This window comes from Zingiber officinale, chromosome 6A (assembly GCF_018446385.1).
Source record: "Zingiber officinale cultivar Zhangliang chromosome 6A, Zo_v1.1, whole genome shotgun sequence".
Taxonomy (NCBI): Eukaryota; Viridiplantae; Streptophyta; class Magnoliopsida; order Zingiberales; family Zingiberaceae; genus Zingiber; species Zingiber officinale.
In genome coordinates, this window is record NC_055997.1 from 143,735,268 (window position 1) to 143,758,430 (window position 23,163).

General features: G+C 37.3%; 2 protein-coding genes and 1 long non-coding RNA gene across 3 annotated transcripts; 2 read left to right on the top strand and 1 right to left on the bottom strand.

Moving 5' to 3' along the window:
- The first annotated feature begins 339 nt into the window (after nt 1-339).
- On the top strand, nt 340-2,763 carry LOC121994522. The gene is made up of 2 exons (XR_006115758.1): nt 340-884; nt 2,564-2,763. It is a non-coding gene; the product is annotated as an uncharacterized LOC121994522 (long non-coding RNA).
- Nucleotides 2,764-10,901: 8,138 nt separating this feature from the next.
- LOC121995428 lies at nt 10,902-15,466 on the top strand. Its single transcript, XM_042549171.1, has 8 exons — nt 10,902-11,007; nt 13,774-13,862; nt 13,953-14,039; nt 14,120-14,332; nt 14,445-14,615; nt 14,689-14,742; nt 14,829-14,978; nt 15,089-15,466. The coding sequence occupies exons 1-8, from the start codon at nt 10,902-10,904 to the stop codon at nt 15,464-15,466; spliced, it is 1,248 nt and encodes a 415-aa protein (XP_042405105.1).
- A 132-nt stretch (nt 15,467-15,598) lies between these two features.
- On the bottom strand, nt 15,599-17,361 carry LOC121995429 (probable protein S-acyltransferase 22). Its single transcript, XM_042549172.1, has 4 exons — nt 17,256-17,361; nt 17,079-17,159; nt 16,612-16,741; nt 15,599-15,663 (listed from the first exon to the last, which is right to left on the bottom strand). The coding sequence occupies exons 1-4, from the start codon at nt 17,358-17,360 to the stop codon at nt 15,599-15,601; spliced, it is 381 nt and encodes a 126-aa protein (XP_042405106.1). The 5' UTR covers nt 17,361.
- Nucleotides 17,362-23,163: the final 5,802 nt, after the last annotated feature.

The following is a 23,163-nucleotide window of genomic DNA, read 5'->3' on the forward strand; positions in this document are numbered from 1 at the left end:
AATTTATTTTAAATCTATCATTAGTCTGTCCCGATCAGGCATTACGATAGCTCGGCCAAATACCGAGCTCCCGACACTCAAAAAACTCAAGCATGGAAGGATGAAGGTCTAGCGACCATCCCGCTCGGTTGAACAGGGGATGCAACCCCGATGTAAAATATCAAAAAAGGACGGATAACCATAAGGGAATTTTCCAAATTTTTTAGAAATTTTTCGAGAATTTTTCGGAGCTCGTATGACGAGTTTACGATGATAATTATTGGGCCCCGGGAAAGCCTGTGTAGGATACCCCATTTAAGTGAGGAAATGTTTGATTTTTATTTTTATTTTCTTTTTTTTTCCATTTCTTTTTCTTTCCTCCGTTTTCCTTCCTCGACCCGCGCCCCGCGCCACCCGTCGTCGTTTCTCCTTCTTTTCCCCAACCGATGCGCCGCCGCCACCCTTCCTCGTCGTTTCTCCTCCCTCCGGTACAAAAGTCGTGGCCCAGGGTTTTGCAACCCTTTCTCTTCCTCTTCCCCTTTGGCTCCCGCGACGCCGAAGCTCCTCTTCACCTCTACCTCGATCCTCCTTGCGCCGACGCGGAGCCCTAGAGCTCGAGCCACCGCCCAATCGCCGGAAGGAAGGGCCAATGTCAACCCTCATCTCACTGAGCCCTAGCCCCGGCCGACCCGCGACTCCCTCCCTTCCCCTTCGCCGGCACTTGAGCAAGAGTCGACCAACCTTTCTCCTCGAGCCAACAACCGAAGCTGCTGGATCGGGCCAGACCCTCCGACCGCCGGCGTGAACGGGATAGTTAGGGCTTCGAGGGTGAGAGATTGGATCTCCCTCTCTGCTCACTATCTCTCCCCTGTTCTTGAGCCGTGCCCTAGTTCCGAGCCAGCAAGGTGAGCATCTTATCTGATCACTGGTTGTAGTAATCTTTCGATCTGCGGTTGGGTTATAGGTTCAATCAGTAGCACTTTGAACTTGTTGGATCCCTGCAAGCAAGTCCTGATTTTGGGTATTTGATTTGGTGATCAATAATTTCAACTTGCTTTGGTCACATTTTTCAGCAACTGTTCTTGGCCATGGGTCATCAAGGGCGACTTTATATTAAAGTAAGGACTAAGTATGAGCTTAATTAAATTCTGAATTTCCAGTTAAGAGATTGGTAGAGTTAGGAGGATTAGTTGATACATGATTTACTTTATTAGTTGAATGCGTTGATTTTTGGTGGTTATTGTTTATGGAGGAATTGATAAATAAGTATGATAGATCTAATTTGGGTTAGCTAATTTGGTTGGATTGTTTGGGACAATCCACATTGAGGTTCCTAATGCAATTAAAACATAGTTTCCTACTCGGATTAGGATTTTATTTAGCTATTTTGTTTTTAGTTAAACTGTACGATTTATTATAGGATTTGGATTCGGGACGAGCACATCGACATAGAAGTTGATTAGCTCGATCTACATTGGAGGCGGGTACCTTGACGTATCTATTTTGATATGTTTAGTAGATTTTAGCAAGTAGCAATAATTATGTTTATATCTGCATCAGCATGTCGCTATTTGTTTCCGAGCATGATTTGTTTGTTACTTGTTTAGCGTTCATGCCCTATTTATTATTTATGTTATGAAGGTAGTGACATGTCATGCTTTATGATATACCGGACTGGTTAGATATCATACCTGACATGTGTACCTAGATCATATTATTTGATCCACGTATATGGTACATGTTTTTATGGAGGTAGATAGGATCAGGATATTTCTATGCTTAGTGTCATGCATCATCTCGCATGATTGCATGTTGTGCGATAGTCGTCTTCATTATTGTTGAGCGCATCGCCAATTACATGGTTTGCACACACAACCACTCATGGGTTAGTGGTTTTTATTCAGGCATGGTGTGTGCAGCAGGTTGCTCTATTTGGCTCCGTTGGTCCGCTCATGGGTAGTCTGACGCAGCGTGGTAGCCGGCAGGGATCTCTCCTCTGGACTAGTTCAGGGAGATGAGAGCATTGCGCTCCCCCACTTATGATTTGGGGTATAGGATAGGTGTACTCCGACAGCATCTCGTCCACTCGGTCACTCATCAGGAGCAGTGACGACAGAGTGCACGGTTGTCACAGCCCTACCCACTCGGTCTCACCATCGTGTGTGAGATGGATGACTGGCGTCAGGGGTGACCAGGACATGTTATGATATCATATGCATTATATGCATTTATTGCTTGTGGTTGTTGCACTTTATATGCTGCACTTTTGGTAGATGCATTGTTTGACATGCATACAGGATACACATTTATTGCTTGTATTTGCTGCACTTTATATGTTGTATATTGGATAGATGCATTGTTTGACATGCATACAGGATTTACGACACTCTGGGTCTGACGACCTTGATATTCCTATACCCAGGTCCTGATTAGTACAGATACTCCTTTGTTTTACAGTTTTGCATTTTCTATATGATATCCAGGAGACTATACACATATTATTACTACTGGTTATTATTTACTATGCATGTCAACCAGGTATCCGCTGAGTGTTAGACTTACACCCCGTTATTACTATTTTCAGGTTGAGGTTGTTCAGGAGGTTCCAGTCGCTAGTCCCCCACCACTGCGTGTCACGACGAGTTCGCACATTTTGGTTTCTGTTATTGTTTATGTTATTTAGACTATGTTTTCAGACTTGTAGCTTTTAGCATTTCGATCTTATACGTTTTGTTATGTGCCGATGAGTTTTTATTTGAATGTATGTTGGAGTTTTGTGTTTTATGGGTGCAGTTGAGTAGGATATCGAATTTATGTTTTATGGGTGTAGTTGAGTAGGATATCGGATTTGTGTTTTATGAGTGTAGTTGAATAGAAAATTTTACGATGATTTCCTTATCTTTGCTTTAGTTTAGTTGTTACTATTAAACTGCATGGATGCTTGCTTATTGTACTTTTATTTTTATTGTTCCGGCCGTGTTGGCCGATGTATATGTGGTCCTAAGGGCATTGTAAAAAGTTTCAGATTGTCACTCGTACAGGGGAGATGCTGTCAAAATTTCTTCTGACAGGGACTACCTGGGGCGTGACACCCGACCAAGCAAACACGGCTCCCTCGCTCGACCGGACGGAGGCGAGACAGCGGACTCTCCCCCTCGGCCCGACCATGATGTCACCCGGGCGACAGACTGGCCGAGCGGCTCTCTCTCTCGGCCCAATAATGGACAAGAGGAGCATTTGACGATATCTTCCTAAGGGACCAGTGTCACCGACGGGTGGCATGGTTGGCGGCATGGTCAGACGGAGAATCGTACGGTGGAAGCTTCCACTGTCACATCAGAGATATGCTCGGGTTGTTAAGGTATGACGTCAGACACGTTTTTCTGACATATCCTTTCCAGGTATGCTTTGAGAAGCGTGCACATCTTGGGAAGCATGTACGGGCCTCTCGGGAGCCCTATATAAGGATCCCCAGGCTTCGACGGAGGTATGTTCACTCTTACGGTAGCTATAGTTATGCTGCTTCTATTTTCTCTTCATTCGCTTGCCGTCGGTGACTGACTTGAGCGTCGGAGGGCCATCGCCGGGGAACCCCTCCCTGGCTCGGCACTAACGACTTGTGGTTGCAGGCTTAGCTCGTCGGAGGTCCACGTCATCTTCAGTCTATATCCAGTCAACGTGAGCGCCCTCTCCCCAGCGTCCGTCGACTATGTCATATTTAACACTAAAAATATATGTCTCATATTTAGTAGATATTAACCTGACATTTATTTTGGTTTTAGAATTCTTATAATATAAATAGATATATGCACATGAGGAGTAAAATAGTTTATCATCATGGCATCAATGTGCCTAATTTAGTTGTCATTGCTCTTCTCTCTTTTGCTTTGTTCAATTGAAGGAAGAAGCGTTCCTGAATTGAGGAAGAAGAACTAAAGTTATAGAAAGAATTCTACTTGTCCTCCAAGAACTGTTATCATTCGTCGAGCTCGAAACAAAGATCTAATCATGATTCTGTTGGATATTGGGGCCTAAATGGACCAATACGATTTTGAGGAGGAAAAATCGGAAGCCATCAATTGTTGAAAGTCGTAATTGACTTCAAAATTGAAATCTACGTTTCGCGTAGATAGATTTAGACTATTAATTTGCTCAAAACCGATTAAGGGTGAATGAGAAATTAATGTTCAAAGTCGGCCCAAAATAACGTTGGTTATTCATTAAGGAAATGCAAGGGAGAATAGTCCCACATCGGAAATTTCCGATGTACATTCCTTACTTATTAATGATGTTGAGTTATTGGAGTTAACTCAGAAAAGTACCAGGTACTCTCTGCTCAGGGGCGAGCAGGTGCTCGCACCTGTGAGCCCGCCACCCGCCACGTGCGCAATGGGCGCTTTGTAGGCGCACTTTGCACTTTGCATCGTCGCGAGGAGCATTGAGGAGCTTAAATTTATGCTCCAGGTGACATTGCAGTGCCTACATGGCACTCGGGTGACGTGTCAGGCTAGTACCTGACATGGCAGTGCCTATGTGGCATCCTCGTGGGCAAAGGGAGATGACTGGACAGTTGGTTGGGCGAACGGATGGCAGCCGTTGATCAACGTTGATCAAAGAAGTATGGTGGATCGCTTGTGATGCGATCTAGAGCGTTGGATCACAATGAGTCACGATCTGACGGCTTGGGATGAGACATGATCTGAAGCATCGGATCAATGGATCCAGATCCGATGGCTGATAGATCTGAGGGTCACAACTCTTAGATCTGATGGATGAGATTAAAGGGGCTATGTGAAGGGTTATAACTCTTCAGTCCGGACGACCCAGATTAATCCACCCAAAGGTCACACCCCTCCCTAAAGCCTCTTCCTTCTGTATAAATAGAACCCTCCAGATTGGAATCAAATCACTCAACTTAATCTTCTCTTCCTCAAGTATTCACTCACTCATCTTGTGCATTCAAGAGTCCAAGAAGCCTACGAGAAGGTTCGCTGGTCTCGGAAGTCGGAGTGCTACGATTCCGAGACGATTGTCGTCGTTGTATCTTGGGAACGAATTGCAACAATCCGTTAAGCACCGTAGCGGAGCAATATCGTTTACGGAGATAGTGTCGAACACTAGCCTCGACGATCAGTTTGCATACTCCGGAAATTACCGGAAACAACAGTCGTAAACGATATTCCGTACAAACTGATATGGCTACCAACGACGTTCCAACCGCCATTCCGACCGCTGTTCCGACGGCCGTTTCGACCGCCATTCCGACATCCATTCCGCACGGAGAAAAGCCGGAGAAATTCACCGGAGCCGACTTCAAAAGATGGCAGCAGAAGATGCTGTTCTACTTAACAACGCTAAACCTTGTACGGTTTTTGCGTGAAGACCCGCCAGTCGCTACGGACGGTAGCAAGGCTGCTTGCGATACGTGGACGCACGGAGATTTTCTGTGTCGCAACTACATTCTCAACGCCTTGGACAACACGTTGTATAACGTGTATTGTTCATTGGAGACAGCGAAATCTTTGTGGGAATCGCTTGAGAAGAAATACAAGACCGAAAATGTCGGACTGAAGAAATTCATCGTCGGCCGGTTTCTGGATTTCAAGATGGTGGACTCAAAGAGCGTCTCATCTCAAGTCCAAGATATGCAATTAATACTGCATGATCTGGACGCCGAAGGAATGAAGCTGAACGAGTCATTCGCAGTTGCTGCGGTAATTGAGAAGCTCCCTCCGTCATGGAAGGATTTCAAGAATTACCTAAAGCATAAGCAAAAGGAGATAGGGCTGCAAGACCTGATCCTGAGGCTACGAATAGAGGAGGATAATCGAAAGTTATCCGACTGCAGAGGAACCAAGCGGACTATAGACGATATGTCCAACCTGGTCGAGCCGAACGCTAAAAAGCCGAAACAGTTCAAGAAGAAGGCACAAGCGAAGAAGTTCAAGGGATCCTGCTACAACTGTGGAAAGGCAGGACACCTGTCCAAGGACTGCAGACGCCCGAAGAAGCCAACCAAGGGGCCAAAGGATGCTGCGAACCACGTCGCAACCTCTCTTGAGGACTTGGATCTCACTGCGGTTGTATTTGAAGCCAACTTGGTGGATACCAACCCGAAGCAGTGGTTCATTGATACTGGAGCAACTCGTCATATCTGTTCCGATAAGGCGATATTCTCCAAGTATACTCCGATAAATGGCAGGAAGCTCTATATGGGTAATTCCACGACGTCGCCAATTGTCGGACTCGGAAAAGTTGTTCCGAAGATGACGTCCGGAAAGGAGCTAACACTCATTGATGTACTCCATGTTCCCGACATCAGTAAGAACCTAGTTTCTGGAGCGGCACTAGTTAAGGCCGGATTTAGGCTAGTGTTCCAGTCAGACAACTTTGTACTTATGAAGAATAATATCTTCGTAGGAAAGGGGTACCTAGAAAAGGGTCTATTCAAAATGGTTGTAATGCCTGTACTCCGAAATATTGATGGTAATAAAATAAATGCTTCCAGCTATGTTGTTGAGTGTTTTAATTTGTGGCATGATCGACTCGGACATGTGCATAATAATACTCTTAAACGTCTCGTCAAATTAAATTTATTACCAAACGTCAATGTTGACGGAACACACAAATGTGAAGTGTGCGTGGAAGCAAAAATGACGAAACTACCTTTTCATTCGGTGGAAAGGTCAACGACTCCTCTAGAGTTAATACATAGTGATCTATGCGACTTGAAATTTGTGCAAACTAGAGGAGGTAAAAAGTATTTTATTACTTTTATCGATGACTGCACAAAGTTCTGTTATGTCTTTTTTTAAGAAGTAAAGACGAAGCCCTAGAGGCATTTAGAACTTATAAAACAGAAGTTGAAAATCAACTTGACAAACGAATTAAAATAATTCGTAACGATAGAGGTGGAGAATATGGTGCACCGTTTAATGAATTTTGTTCAGAATCTGGCATTATTCATCAAACAACGGCACCTTACTCACCTCAATCGAACGGTGTTGCCGAACGTAAAAATCGGACACTAAAAGAGATGATGAATGCCTTGTTGATAAATTCAGGCTTACCTCAAAACTTGTGGGGGGAAGCAATATTATCGGCAAATCACATTCTCAACAAAATCCCTCATAAGAAAAGTGATAAAACTCCTTATGAACTATGGAAAGGCCGCGAGCCATCGTACAAATACCTGAAAGTGTGGGGGTGCTTGGCAAAGGTCGAAGTACCTAAACCAAAGCAAGTAAAGATCGGACCTAAAACGTTCGATGCGGTATTTGTCGGATATGCCCATAATAGTAGTGCATATCGTTTCCTAGTTCACAAATCAGACATTCCTGATATTCATGTGGGAACAACCATAGAATCTCGGAATGCAATATTCTTTGAAAACGTATTCCCAAATAAGAAGGGAAATGTTGAAAATGATAACAACGGAAGTTCAAACGAGAATGTCGTTACCGAACTTAGCTGTTATAAAAGAACTATTGACGATCAAAACAAAGAGCCACGTCGTAGCAAACGGGCTAGAGTTGAGAAATCGTTCGGGCCAGATTACATGACTTTCATGTCAGAAATGGAACCAAGAACATTAAGTGAGGCTCTCTCTAGTCCCGATGCTCCAATGTGGAAAGAAGCTGTCAATAGTGAGATTGAGTCTATCATGAATAATCATACTTGGGAATTAGTAGACCTTCCTTCGGTAATAAACCATTAGGTTGTAAGTGGATACTAAAACGCAAGTATAAAGCTGATGGATCAATTGACAAGTATAAGGCCAGACTTGTAGCCAAAGGGTACAAGCAAGAGGAAGGCCTTAATTACTTCGACACCTACTCACCGGTGACAAGGATTACGTCCATACGAGTGCTAATAGCCATTGCAGCACTGTATGACCTTGAAATACATCAAATGGATGTTAAGACTGCGTTCTTAAATGGTGAGTTGGAAAAAGAAATTTATATGGAGCAACCCGAAGGGTTCATAGCTCCAAGAAATGAGAAAAAGGTGTGTCGACTTGTTAAGTCGTTATACGGACTTAAGCAAGCGCCTAAACAATGGCACGAAAAATTTGACAAAGTAATGTTGTCAAACGAATTCAGAATAAATGAATGTGACAAATGTATTTATGTCAAAGACTCACCCAAAGGCTATATAATCGTCTGTCTGTACGTAGACGACATGCTAATAATGGGCAGTAATCATGATGTAATCATGACTACAAAGAAAATGTTGACCAAAAATTTTGATATGAAAGATATGGGTCAAGCAGATGTTATATTGGGAATTAAAATTCTCAGGACATCAGAGGGGATAGTTCTAACACAATCCCATTATGTAGAATCAGTATTGAAAAGATTCAATGCGTACGATCTTTCTCAGTAAAACACCTATGGATCTAAGTCAACACTTAGCGAAAAACCATGGTGAGACCATATCGCAGTTGGAATACTCTCGGATAATAGGCAGTTTGATGTATCTTACAAACTGCACACGTCCGGATATTGCCTGTACGGTCAACAAGCTGAGTCGTTACACCAGTAATCCAAACGACGCCCATTGGAAGTCATTGATGCGAGTTCTTAGATATTTGAAATATACTATGAACTATGGATTACATTATGGAAAATATCCCGCTGTGTTGGAGGGATATTGTGATGCTAATTGGATATCAGATACAAAAGACTCCAAATCCACTAGTGGATATGTATTCACGATCGGTGGGGGAGCAGTATCTTGGAAATCCACTAAGCAGACGTGCATTGCTCGGTCAACTATGGAATCCGAGTTTATAGCACAAGACAAAGTAGCAACTTCAAGATATTCCGAGCTGGGAAAAACCTGTACCTGCCGTACTGATCCACTGTGATAGTCAATCGGCGATTGGAAGGGCACAGAGTAGTATGTATAATGGGAAGTCAAGACATATACGTCGTAGACATAATACCATTAGGCAGTTGATCTCGAATGGAGTGATTGCAATCGACTATGTTAAGTCCAAAGATAATTTGGCAGATCCTCTTACGAAAGGGTTGAGTCGAGATCAAGTATACTGCTCATCAAGAGGAATGGGATTAAAAATCTACAACTGAAAACGACTGAAGTGGAAAACCCAACCTTGTTGACTGGAGATCCCAAGATCTTGGTTCAATGGGACAACAAAGTTTCAGAAGTTGTGGTTCAGCACAGGAGATAGTTTATCTCTATCCCAATCCTAGGATGAATTTGTGTTGTCCTACCTCATGTAGTGAGGTTGCTTATGCTTTTAGTGACTTCTATACCTTATAAGGTGGAGTATGGTAGGATACCCTTGATAGAAGTGTCACCTATGTGAGTGTGAAGACAGGCCGCTTCAATGAAACACTCATGAATCCAAGATGGTGTCCATGGCCAAAACGGAACCAACCATGAGAACCTAAAGTAGGTGAGATAGGTCTCTGTGTGGGTGTTATTGTCTTAGTATACACAACAGGTGAGCGATTCAAGACATCACGTTCACTGCACAGCCTAGTATACTCGATAGCATTCCACTACGGAAGGTTCAAAGCCACAAGCTACCTCTCCCGATGCAGTGACTTATCGATTGGACTCTTGTAAAGTGTCAGCATGCATACACGCATTACATTAATTTCCATTCATGTGGGGGATTGTTGGATATTGGGGCCTAAATGGACCAATACGATTTTGAGGAGGAAAAATCGGAAGCCATCAATTGTTGAAAGTCGTAATTGACTTCAAAATTGAAATCTACGTTTCGCGTAGATAGATTTAGACTATTAATTTGCTCAAAACCGATTAAGGGTGAATGAGAAATTAATGTTCAAAGTCGGCCCAAAATAACGTTGGTTATTCATTAAGGAAATGCAAGGGAGAATAGTCCCACATCGGAAATTTCCGATGTGCATTCCTTACTTATTAATGATGTTGAGTTATTGGAGTTAACTCAGAAAAGTACCAGGTACTCTCTGCTCAGGGGCGAGCAGGTGCTCGCACCTGTGAGCCCGCCACCCGCCACCCGCCACGTGCGCACGTGCGCAATGGGCGCAATGGGCGCTTTGTAGGCGCACTTTGCACCTACATGGCACTCGGGTGACGTGTCAGGCTAGTACCTGACATGGCAGTGCCTATGTGGCATCCTCGTGGGCAAAGGGAGATGACTGGACAGTTGGTTGGGCGAACGGATGGCAGCCGTTGATCAACGTTGATCAAAGAAGTATGGTGGATCGCTTGTGATGCGATCTAGAGCGTTGGATCACAATGAGTCACGATCTGACGGCTTGGGATGAGACATGATCTGAAGCATCGGATCAATGGATCCAGATCCGATGGCTGATAGATCTGAGGGTCACAACTCTTAGATCTGATGGATGAGATTAAAGGGGCTATGTGAAGGGTTATAACTCTTTAGTCCGGACGGCCCAGATTAATCCACCCAAAGGTCACACCCCTCCCTAAAGCCTCTTCCTTCTGTATAAATAGAACCCTCCAGATTGGAATCAAATCACTCAACTTAATCTTCTCTTCCTCAAGTATTCACTCACTCATCTTGTGCATTCAAGAGTCCAAGAAGCCTACGAGAAGGTTCGCTGGTCTCGGAAGTCGGAGTTCTACGATTCCGAGACGATTGTCGTCGTTGTATCTTGGGAACGAATTACAACAATCCGTTAAGCACCGTAGCGGAGCAATATCGTTTACGGAGATAGTGTCGAACACTAGCCTCGACGATCAGTTTACATACTCCGGAAATTACCGGAAACAACAGATTCTTCGGGCCAGAATGTAAGTAGCAAAAACTCCTTAGATATCATCACAAAGGTAGAGTTCCAGCAGGCAAAATTCCTTAATTAAATGAATTGAATCATAATCCAGTTGAATTTGTGAGTGCAGTATGCGATAGCGCAGAGCCAAAAAAGGTCGTTTCCATGGCTTTCAATCAAAGATTCACTATGTGGTCACTCCCAATTGTGGGGCCAGATCGAGCTTCTGCAAATCAACTATGGACGATGGGAGACATCGATGGTGGACCAGGTGCGTTGGTTGCTGGCTAGTTAGTTAATTATACTGTTTGTATCTATAATCATAGTAAAACGATCGTTATATTTATCTTAGGTATTCTTCGTGATCCTAAGTTATTTAAAGGGAGGTAATTAAGAGGATTAACTTATACCAATTGCTAAATTGACTAAAAGGTAAGAGAGATTTTTTTAACTAGGTATCCATGGAGACATGTTTTTACCTATCATTCATATAATCACAAACGTTGGCTATATATATATAATGAATTTTTAATTTAAATTTATTAGTGGAGAGGTTTTTAAATTAAGGGAAAGATGTATGGTGTAGGAATTTTTAATTATATATAAGGTAAAATATAACAAAAAAAAATGTTAGGATAAATAAAAGAATTGTTGAAAGATTTCTTTGATAATAAAAAATGTATGAAGGTTTTTACTTTTGATATGGATGTGATAACTAGAGAGCTCTAGGGCATCTTCAATGGTTAAATTCCTAAATAAGATTTTTTTTTGTAATTCTCAATATATCTTATCAATGTCACATCAACAATATAAAAATCTATTATTCTCTTCACAATTAAAGAACCTCTATAAAACTTTTATATGGGTTATAAATTACAAATCATATATTTTTTATTTAATATCTATATATAATATTCATTTAATATTTTAATTAATTATGATCTTGATTTAATTTATTTATAATTTTTAATTAATATATTAATTAATTTATGATTTTTAATTTAATTTATAATTCCCATTTAATATTTAATTAACTTATGAATTTTAATTTAAGTATAATTATTTATATTTTTATATTTATTTTAGAATAATAATTTGTTAACAATTTTATATAAAAGAAAGGAATTATTACTCACTATAAATAAAATATTATAATTAAATACTTTATAAAATTAATTTTATTGCTAAAATCATTCACAGGTTAAATAATTCATTTTAAAATTATTTTGAAAGATCAAACATGTAATAATATTTTGTTATTAATCATTGGCTCCATCTCTAAGACATCTTCAATAGTTAAAGTTCTAAATGAGATTTTTTTATACTTTCAATATGTCACATCAATGTTATAAAATTTTATTGAAATATCTTTAATGGTTAAAGTTCTAAATAAGTTTTTTTGTTGTCTAATTTTTAATATGCAGTTGCATAGATTCATGCAAGTTACATTAATTTTAAGACAAGAAAATATATTTGAGTTTTCACTACTACTCTTAAACTATAAACATCAAACCTCACCTTTATAATGGTTAAAACCTTTTTATTCAACTTTTTTATTCTAGAAAACTCTTACAAACCTTGCATTAAAGATACTTTAAGAGAAAAAATAGCTTTGGTTTTTTACAATTACTTTTGAACTAAAAACTTCAAAGCTTACCTTCACAATGGTTAAAGTTTGTTTGTTGAGCTTTTTTTAATTTTACAAACTTATTAAAAACCTGACATTGGAGAGGCCCGGATACTAATTGTAATGAACTTTTTTCATCGGCATTATTGATAATGGTGCATGGCACTTAATTTGAAAATAGTGCACTTCTTTTTATTTTCCCCCAAGTCATCCTATTAAAATATATAATAAATCTTGCTAATCAGAATCTGCCAGTTAGAAAATAAATTTATCTAAATAAAAAAATAATTAAGCTAGTTAAAAAATTAATTAAATATTATTAATGAAAATTAATTAGGTATTATTTATAAAAATTAAATATGAAAATAGGTGAGAAAGAATATATTTGACTTGTAAAATATGATATTAATTGGATACTCTTAATAATGACCCTAAAAATTATTTTAAAAATTAAAATCTATTCTAACTGGCCAAATTATAGTCATTTAATATTAATATATCAAAAAGACACTAAAAAATATAATTATTTTAGAGTAGCTATATAAAATTACTTTAATTTTATTTGAATTACCACATAAAATACACTTATATTGAAATATTTTTTTTTAATTTTATCTAAATTATTCAAACTTAATCAAAACCACGTCTACATTAAATTGCTTTAACACAATGTCCTAAGTTCTAGCATTTATTATCATAAATGCTATAACAATATTGAAATTATATCGATCAAATTTAAATATTTTAAACTAAATTAATAATAAATATATGGATATAATAATATTTCATATATAATAATTTAAAATAAAAAATATTATATTTTAATATATTATAGCAGTTGTATACATAGTTTATATAATAAAACTAAAATGATATTTGTGAGTTAAAAAATATATATAATAGGGCAATAACTAATTAATCCTTCAATTAATGACTTTACATTCGCTCATTGTATTTAAAATCATCTTAATTATTTTAATCGATCCTATTGTTTGGCATAATCTTAATTATAAGAAATAGTTATTAGACACCAGCTGTTCTGAATAAATATAATTAAATAATATCTAAATATTGTATGAATAATTAGAGAATTTTATCCTTACAACTATATTTTTGGCATCCATTATATATAAATATATTTATTGCTTGTTATATTTGTGTAATTATAAGTAATCAATCAATTAATCTGATGATACATTCAATTTTGTCTTTCAGTTGTATTTACAACAATATGTCATATATAATATTATATATATATATATATATATATATATATATATATATATACACACGGGATATAAATAGACATGCACACGAGAAGAAAGGGGCAAAATCATTTCATCATGGCGTCATTAATGTGCCTGATTTACTTGATATTGCTCTTCTCTCTTTTGCTTTGTTCAATTGAAGGAAGAAACATCCCCTTGACTGAGGAAGAAGACCTGGAGATAGAGAAAGAACTCCAAAGCCTCAACAAACCCCCGGTCAAAACCCTAAAGGTATATCAGTTCAATTCATTTTGATAATATTATTTGCCATATTGATGATATATAATTTTGTTTGTTTGTATGTTTACTTCGCTGCTCCAGTCCTTCACTGGGGATCTTTTTGACTGCATCGAAATGTACAAACAACCTGCATTCGATAATCCTGTTCTGAAAAATCATAAGCTACAGGTATTTAATTATACACATGATTTTTTACACTAGCCAACAAAATAGATTTACTTAATTAATTTATATATATGTGTTTGCAGATACGACCAAGTTTTCAAACGAAGAGCAATGTGACTATGGATGAAAAATTTAAACCACCTATAGATCCAGGCTTCAACGATACTTGTCCTCTAGGAACTGTTATCATTCGACGAACTCGAAAAGAAGAACTAATCATGGCTAAAGAACTACCCAAATACTTCAGGAACTATGACTCTAGATATGGTGTTCTTGATTCTTCAGGCAACAATTATGTAAGTAGCAAAAACTCACAAATAATATTATCACAAAAGTAGAGTCCCAGCAGTTCGTTAATTCCTTAATTAAATTAATTGAATGATAATCCTGTTGAATTTGTGAGTGCAGTATGTGGCAATGCAGAGCCAGAAATCTAAATTCCATGGCTTTGAATCTAGTATCACTACGTGGGCACTCCCAAATGTGGGGCCAGATCAATCCACTGCAAATCAAGTATGGATGATAGGAGACGTCGATGGTCCTGAGGAAAACCTGAATGCTATTCAAACCGGATGGCACGTAAGTTACCTTGATATGCATGCATGCATATATATTTTTTTCGTGTAATTTCTCTTTTTTATTATTATTGCAGGTTTTCCCCCAGCTATATAACGATACGCTTACTCGTTTTTTCACTTATTTTACAGTAAGTATATACTCTAAAAACAACTAAACTACGTCTTTTTTAAGTGTTTAAGTATATACCGCACCCATGATAATGTATATATTTAGATCGACAGTCACAAGACGGGCTGCATAAACTTACTTTGCAAAGGGTTCGTACAAGTTTCAGCAATCCATGGACCTGGATATGCCTTCACCGGTAGCGGCCTTTCTACGTACGGAGGCAAACAATCATACTTCAGCTTTGAAATACGAAAGGTAGTGTTATTTGTTTAATTATATATATAAGGTATTTATATACTGAATCACTGAATGATTGTATATATTTTTAAACGTATATATGTTGAATTAATATATAATGGATACAGGATCCTGAACTTGGTCACTGGTGGTTGTCAACGGCAGATGAGAATCTTGGATATTGGCCAAAGGAGATTTTACCTAGTTTAGATGTAGCAAAACAGATAGACTTTGGAGGTGTAGTGTATTCGCCCAACAATGAGGGGTCTCCTCCCATGGGGAGCGGTTATTTTGCCGAAGAAGGGATTGGTAAATCCAGCTATTTTAAGTCAGTGACGTTCAGAGGGGATGACCAGCGTGCTTTCACTCCGGGCAAGGACTGGGCGCGTGCGGTACAGAATGTAGCTGAAAAATATTATCAAATCATTGCACCTATTCCAGACGGTGGTCCTTGGAATGTAGCTTATGGTGGACCGGGTGGGTTGTTTAATTCTTCAGTAGTATAATACCACTCCGGATCCTGTGGACCATTTTTTCCAGTCTAGAGAATAGTCTCTTGATATGGATTGGTGGGGATGAATGGTCTCCACCTATTTTATGAATGAGGACCATTCATTTCACTAATCTATGCTAAAGAATCATCCCTTAAATCGCAAAAAGCGGTAGGATCTACCCTCGTATAATACTAGTGAACTGATTGTGCCTATCATCGAATAAGAAAATAAAGGAAAGGTGTTGTAATCCACTTATTTTTATTTTAGCCTATTGAAGAATTTTGGTAGAACTCTTGAGGAGAAAGAGATATTTTGTTTTCTGTATAATAAACTTTTGATTACAAAGCCTTTATATAGACTTGAAAGAAACTTAGAGGGTAAGTAAGCTTAAATGCTAAGTAACCATTTAGCTTATCAAGGTGACTCTTTAGCTTATCAAGGTGACTCTTTGATTCATACAACAATTGCATGCACGATGGAAGAGTGATGGTCCAACTTCCTCATAATGATGGTCAACACATTACACTACAAGAAAAAAGCTAAACAACAACGCTTTTTTGGCGTTGTCGTATGTACTTAAAAAGTGATGTTGTAGATGGTGTTGTAGAAAGTCATATCAAAGACAACGCTTTAAAAGCGTTGTGGTTGGTCACAAAGACAAAGCTTTTTAAGCGTTGTCTTTTCGTTCTTAAAAAGCGTTGTTATAGATGCTGTTGTAAAAATGCACATATCAAAGACAACGCTTTAAAAGCGTTGTGGTTGGTCACAAAGACAACGCTTTTTAAGCGTTGTCTATTCGTTCTTAAAAAGCGTTGTTAAAGATGTTGTTGTAAAAATGCACATATCAAAGACAATGCTTTAAAAGCGTTGTGGTTGGTCTCAAAGACATTATTTTTTAAGCGTTGTCTTTTATTACTTAAAAACGTTGTCTTTTTAAATTTATAAAAAATAGTGTTTTCTTTAAATAGCAAAATTATAAAAATACTCAAAATTTACATATAATTGAATATCCACAACCACAATCATTTTTATAATAAGACTATTTAACAAATAAATAAAACTTTATATTATACAAACAAAATGTATACATATTGATCCACAAATTAAATTTGTATCATACAAGTAAAAGACAACGACATTTGCGGACATTTGCGGACTGGTGCTGCTTAGTCCAGTAAAAGAGCTCACTTGGGACATTTGCGGACTTTGCTGCCCACCAACAGCAAGTTGCTCCTGCTCCTGATCTTGCTCCCTCAAAGCAATAATGTAATCATAGGTGCTGATTCCCTGTAAGCGCATCCATGTAGAGTAGCATGAGCTAGTTAAAGTGTCAATTTTCTCCAGAATTGATGAATAAACAACACCATATCGTTCAAATTCTACTATTTGTTTTCCACTATGGAAAATCTATCAGTTAAATAACAAGCTGTAATAGTTCAGTTGGATAATAAGTTTCAGTAATGCTCAGTGTATGGATGAATGCAAAGAATTTGAAAATATAAAAGATATATTCCTTGAAATAGAGATATTTGACCGGATACATAGGTTTGTTTTATATAAATGTAGGAGTTGTGTAACTGGTAGTGTTTGCTGTGTCACAAGTAGAAATATGAAAGTAGTGTACCTTTTTTATTAAAAGAATATGGAAGAAGAAAAGTTGTGCAACTGGAAGAGTAGCAACCATGGCTAATAAAGTGCACACAGCCTGCATTATAGAGACATTATCAAATTAGTATCAGAACCTTGAAAAATCCTCATTATGATGTGTGATTTTCATTCATTTTCTCTTCTGAGTACTCACCACCACAATGATAAAGGGTGCCAAGGAAAAGCTACTACCCAGCTTTGAAACAATTTCAGCAGAAAATCTCCTTCTCTCAACAAAACACAGTATCAGCACAAGCATCCCAACAGCTCACTGCAGAATAAGCTGGCCCAAGGTGCACAAAGCATGGAGACCAATCAATAGTCAATCAGAATGAAAAGGACCTGACATAAAATGCATTCTATGTATCAGGTCCTTCACGTACTAAGAAAATAGTATCTTCTAAGTTGATGCACACAGATGATAAATCTACACTAAGAAAATAGTGTCAATCACTATGATTAATGAATACAACTATTGGAATGGTAGGAAATATTTGTGCTTACCAAGAGAAGAGCAAACACCATGAGGATGAAGAACCTTTTGTAATTTTTTCTTCCTATGCAGTTATTGATCCACTACAAGGAAAGATGAATACTGCATATTACTACAAGATAACAAAACATATAAGGTTGTGAATGGAGAAAACCCTCACCCTGCAATGATGATCAAAGCCATCAACGCATTTGTCACAGACTCTACAATGCTTACTATATTTTAGAACCTGCAATACAAACAGATAGAAATCATTAGAGAAAAACCAAGTTAATATAAAGCACATAAGAACTTTATTTTTCTTGAAAAGATTGTGTGGCTCATCGTAAATGAGATCTCTATCACCTTTCTCCCTAATAACCAATATTCTGAATTATCCATCTTTTATGGTTATGCATTTGTCCAAAGGCCATCTGATCAAGCAATCAAAAAAAGTAAATTACTCATCTTACTGTCCTATTCTTTTTAAGACATCCTACCACACCACATGAGAAGCACCCACATTGTTTTGGTTAGCCTAGAAATTTGCAACTTATCACCTCGAATCCCAACGGTGGCATCACTCTGAATTATTGCACAACTTCTCCATCCATAGCAATCCAAACATCAGAACACGAAATGGCGAAGAAATATTACCTTAGTTAAGATGGAAGATTAAAAGTATTGATCAGGAAGAGACCAACAACTTTAGAAGCCTCGAAGTTTTAAATTTTGTCCATGCTGGTTGGCACAGGGAAAAAAATTCATTCCATCTGCCAACTGGCACACGAAAAATAACAAAACTGAAGTGTTCCTCTTTGTCGGTTGAAACCTACTATGTCACCTCATTGCCAATTGAAACCCACTGCATCCCCTCACGAGCAGTCTTCTGAACAGCCACCCACTGCATCCCCTCACGAGCAGTGTCACTTAACATGGCCAATATATATGCTTGGAGAAGATGACTTGTTTCAGAAGCTTTTTAGATCAAAGATACGAAGATGACTAGAGGATCTGGCTTTTTGACTTGAAGTTGGTTCAAAGAAGACAAATCAAATATACAAATACTAAGATGAAAGCATAATGAAGTAGTTAACTTTTTCTACTTTACCTGATTATAAGATCTATAGCTTCTTGCTCAGTATTTTGCTGCACGAGTAATTATTAGAAAAACAAACCCAATAGTGGAACAAAAGCTAGATAAAGAAACTAGATAATTTACACTGACAGAACTTTACAGAATAACATATAATACAGTGCTTTGTACTTGCATATTAATCCAGAAAACATCCTTTCACCTAAGTGACAATTTTTCCAAAACATCATCATTCACAAAACATCATCATTCACTAAAAATTTTCACAAGTTTTTAAACTTCAGTGACAACTTTTCTTTGGGGTCAATTGCTCAAGGTCGATCTGGTAACTATGCATTGCATCAAAAAATTGGCATTAACTATGATTCCACCAAAAACCACCATTCCATGAACTTAAATCTAAATAGAATTATGGCAACTATCATTCCATACCTATTCATAAATATGATCTTGTATGCACTCCACCAACTCGGATCGAACCTCATCAATTTGTTCACGAGAGTACCCTTTTTTTGTGAACTGTGAGCATACACAATTTATGTTAATGGAAAAATAATCAACACTGATCACTTTGCAATTTTAAATAGTTTATGTCAAATAATTTGAGATAAGCTAAATAATGTTACTATTGATTGTGAATCTCTCTCAATAGTCTCAACTTCTTCAATAATTTCTCTCATAAAGCGCATCACAAAAAAACCACATTGTTTCGCATCCGGTTGTTGAGGAGCCTATATATAGTAATTAGAGTCAAATTGTTAATGAAAATTATACACATTACAATATATGTTAAACAAAAGTACACATACCTTAACTACTTCCCACTTAACATTTTTCCTACCTTTCCTTCCCTTGGTTGAATTAAACAATTTTAAGGCCCTTCATACGTTAAGAATATTTGTTAAATAAGATTTTTATTATAATAAATATTTACTAAAAGAAATCTGAACTCACATTTCCATTACGTATTTTGAATCATCATCGCGAATGCGGCAACTTAGGGAATCCTGCAAGTAAATAGCTTCCTTGTAAGGTTCAATAACACTAAGATTCCAATGGAAACTAGGCAAATACATAGGATTAGATCATAAAATTGAATAAATTATCGAAAGGAAGCAATTGAAAGTGATGTTTTACTTCTTGCTTACCCGACATTACATGGCACTAACACTAGTTGATCTGTTGATGCACTTGTCAGCTTATCTGCTAAAAGAGTTGCCCTTTGATTCGGGGTTTCAAGCTTAACTGATTTGTCTTGTGCCGCTTTTGCCAGATATGGGAGTTTGTGAGGATTCATAAATCTGAATTTCTTTGTCTTGGTATCTTTCACCATCTTTTTATACAGACACCTATCATTGCAAAGAAAAAAATATTTAGATACTAAATAATAAAATTTAGATACAAAACACTCATAATAAGTTGGAAAAATAATGATCACTCATAACACTAAGTTATGGTGATGATAGTAACATCCATACATGAGAACTTACTATGAGCAGTCTTGCATATTAAACATACCGAAATGTATACATGCAAATTCTTTTATTTCTTGAGGACAAGCACATTTAAGATACTTAAAAATATACAAGAAAAAGATATGAGCAAAGTACTTCCTGTCTAGAAGAACAAATGGCAGAAGGCAAACATTAAGGGCCGGTTGAAAATGAATGAGCTATATTTATGTAAAGTGTACCACATCAATTGATATTATTAAACCTCTCAATAGAAATGATGAACTATTAACTTAATGAGAATAACATGGTATGAGAAAATTACTAGAAGTTGAATTTTTCAAGAGTAAACTTGTTCACACAACAATATTAGTAAACTTCTTGCAGTTCAAATCAGGGATTTTCTGTCTTGCTAGATATTAGAATTTCCCAGCAAACATAAAGCAATGCAGTAATTTCCCAGCATAAGTAAAGCAATGCAGTTGCAACTGAGAACATAATATTTAGATACTAAATAATAAAATTTACTAACAAAACAATCATGTGGATTAAAAAATAATGATCACTCATAATAAGTTGGTGAAATTGTAACAATAAACCATAATAAGTTGCTAAAATTGGGAAGCAAACATGTGATGAAAAAGTTGCTGAAATTGCTTAAATAAACTTACTTACCATATGTAGGCAACGATCAAATTTCCTGAAATTGCCTCCAAATGATACAAAGAATTGATGTCCTCAAGGTCAAGAAAAAGTTCACAATCTTCATCAAACACTTCATTATCTAAGCACATTGATATACATTTTCCTCCATCTAGAGCATGCTTACTGTAACAATATAACATATGTAATGCTCTTGGGACACTTGTTGACAAAGTAGGTTTTGATTTTTTTCGTTCAAACTTCTTCCTTCTAGGCTTCTAATAATTTCAAATATAAACAAGTTAGATAGCTAGGTTGAATAATAATAAAGTGGCAATATAATTAGAAATATAATAATAAAGTGACAATATAATTAGAAATATAATATCTCATATACCTCATCTTGCTTCACAATCTGCTGTTCAGGCCAAGCCACAACAGTTCCTATGGCATCACCAATTACTTCACATTCACTTGGAATTGGATATGGCAAAGGAGCGGATTTGTCCACTGCTTGATCAATGGAGACTCGAATGCAATTCTTGGGAAATGGAATACCATGAAGCATTTTTTCCATGCCATTCAAACAAACAATTGTACCATATGCAGCAATATTTGAGCAAGATTCCAATGTCAATGCAACTGATTGACCCTAAAATATTAAAAAAAACATGTTGATTATATTTAGTTTATAATGCTATAATAATAATGAATATCACTATAACTTGTATTTTACCTGTAAAACTTCGTCTTTACCCACAATCTGTACGTCATCTTCTTCAATATTCTTCTGATGAAACTTCACCGAGCAACTGCCTTTGTCATCAATTGAATTGTCCCATGCACCCCTTTTATGCATTAATGCTTCAAGTTTTTGGATGCGTACATCTTGTTCTAAAATTTGCATCTTCGCCTCCTTCAGCTCCCTTTTATGCTCAACGATTATATCTAGGGTAACATCATATTTCTTCCTTGTTCTACCAACATTGAAATAGATTGTTGGGTTGATATGACCTCCGATACCCCGGACACGCCCAGAATATTCCTGAGTTTCAAGTGCCTTGGTAAGAATATCCTCTTTTGCTCCTTCGCATTGCAGCTTACCCTCCCTCTTTTGCTGTATATATTCATCCTGTAATGCAACATTAAAAAGAATTATCAGTACTTTACCAAGGATAATTACCAAGGATATGCAATATTGGTTTAAAAAATACTGATGTCCAGGCCGGTTCTTCCCCAAGTAAACCACTGCATGTAATAGACTTTTCGACTTGATCTCTTCTCCAAGTAAGAACATTTCAAACCTAGATACCTAGTAAATCCACATCTGTTCTATATAAACCCGTCACCTCTAAGCTCTCAATGCATTCATTCACCATTTACTTCCTCAATACATGCTCTAGTACTGAGAATTCAAGCTATGCAAGGAATGGCTGTTAAACTCCTCATTGCACTGCTTGCCTTGGCTTCCTCACGCAAAGGGTATGCATGCATGCAACTTTACTCTCGAAAACTAGAAGATATATTGAAGTCATTATCAGAAGAACATGAAAATTTACTTACAATCTTGTGTACTGTGTCCACCAAATCTTCACCTTCAAACTCTCCTCCTTTGTTGGCGCGTCCTTTCTTCCACATAATAGCTCTATTGATGTCATTATCATCACATAATTCAGTCCCCTACAACAAAGAAAAATCAAATAACAAATGTGAAATAATTTAATGTGAATCAATTAGAGGGTTCTTAGAGGAAATATATTTTAAAAATACTTACAATTTCTTCAGCAAAGCGTGCATACCCTTTGCGTGAGAGTCGATGAGGATATCTATTTTTTTTCCTTCGCTCTTTTTGTTGATCACTGAGTTTCTAGTTATTTCAAACAGGCGACATATCAAATTTGAATAATACATAATGAATTATGATCGAATAGTTTCAAAAGAAAAAATTTAGAATCTTACAATGAAATCTTCAGAAATGCGACTAATGACAAACGCACGCCAATCTTCTCTTGTAATTTCAAAGCCAACAGGTGGCTCATTCAACTCCTCAGGTTTGTCACACCTGCTTAAAATAAATTTTTGGGTGAGATGGGTCTTGTATTGCCTCCACTTACTGTTTGCAGACCTCAAACATCCCTTTTTCCACTTTGAGTCAACATTATAAATCAACTGTACATCAAATAAGTGGAAAACATTAATAAGATTAATTAAGACAAACATAAAATATATCTATCATTAGTAGTGAAATATTATAATTGTTAAAACATGCTAACTTGCTTACATTGACTGATTCCTATATTAATTCTTTGACAGTAATTGGGACTTGCTTCCATGTCTTGTATTTAATATTAACCTTTTGCCGAGCCAAGACACCAATGTAACTTTGCATGGCTACAGCAGC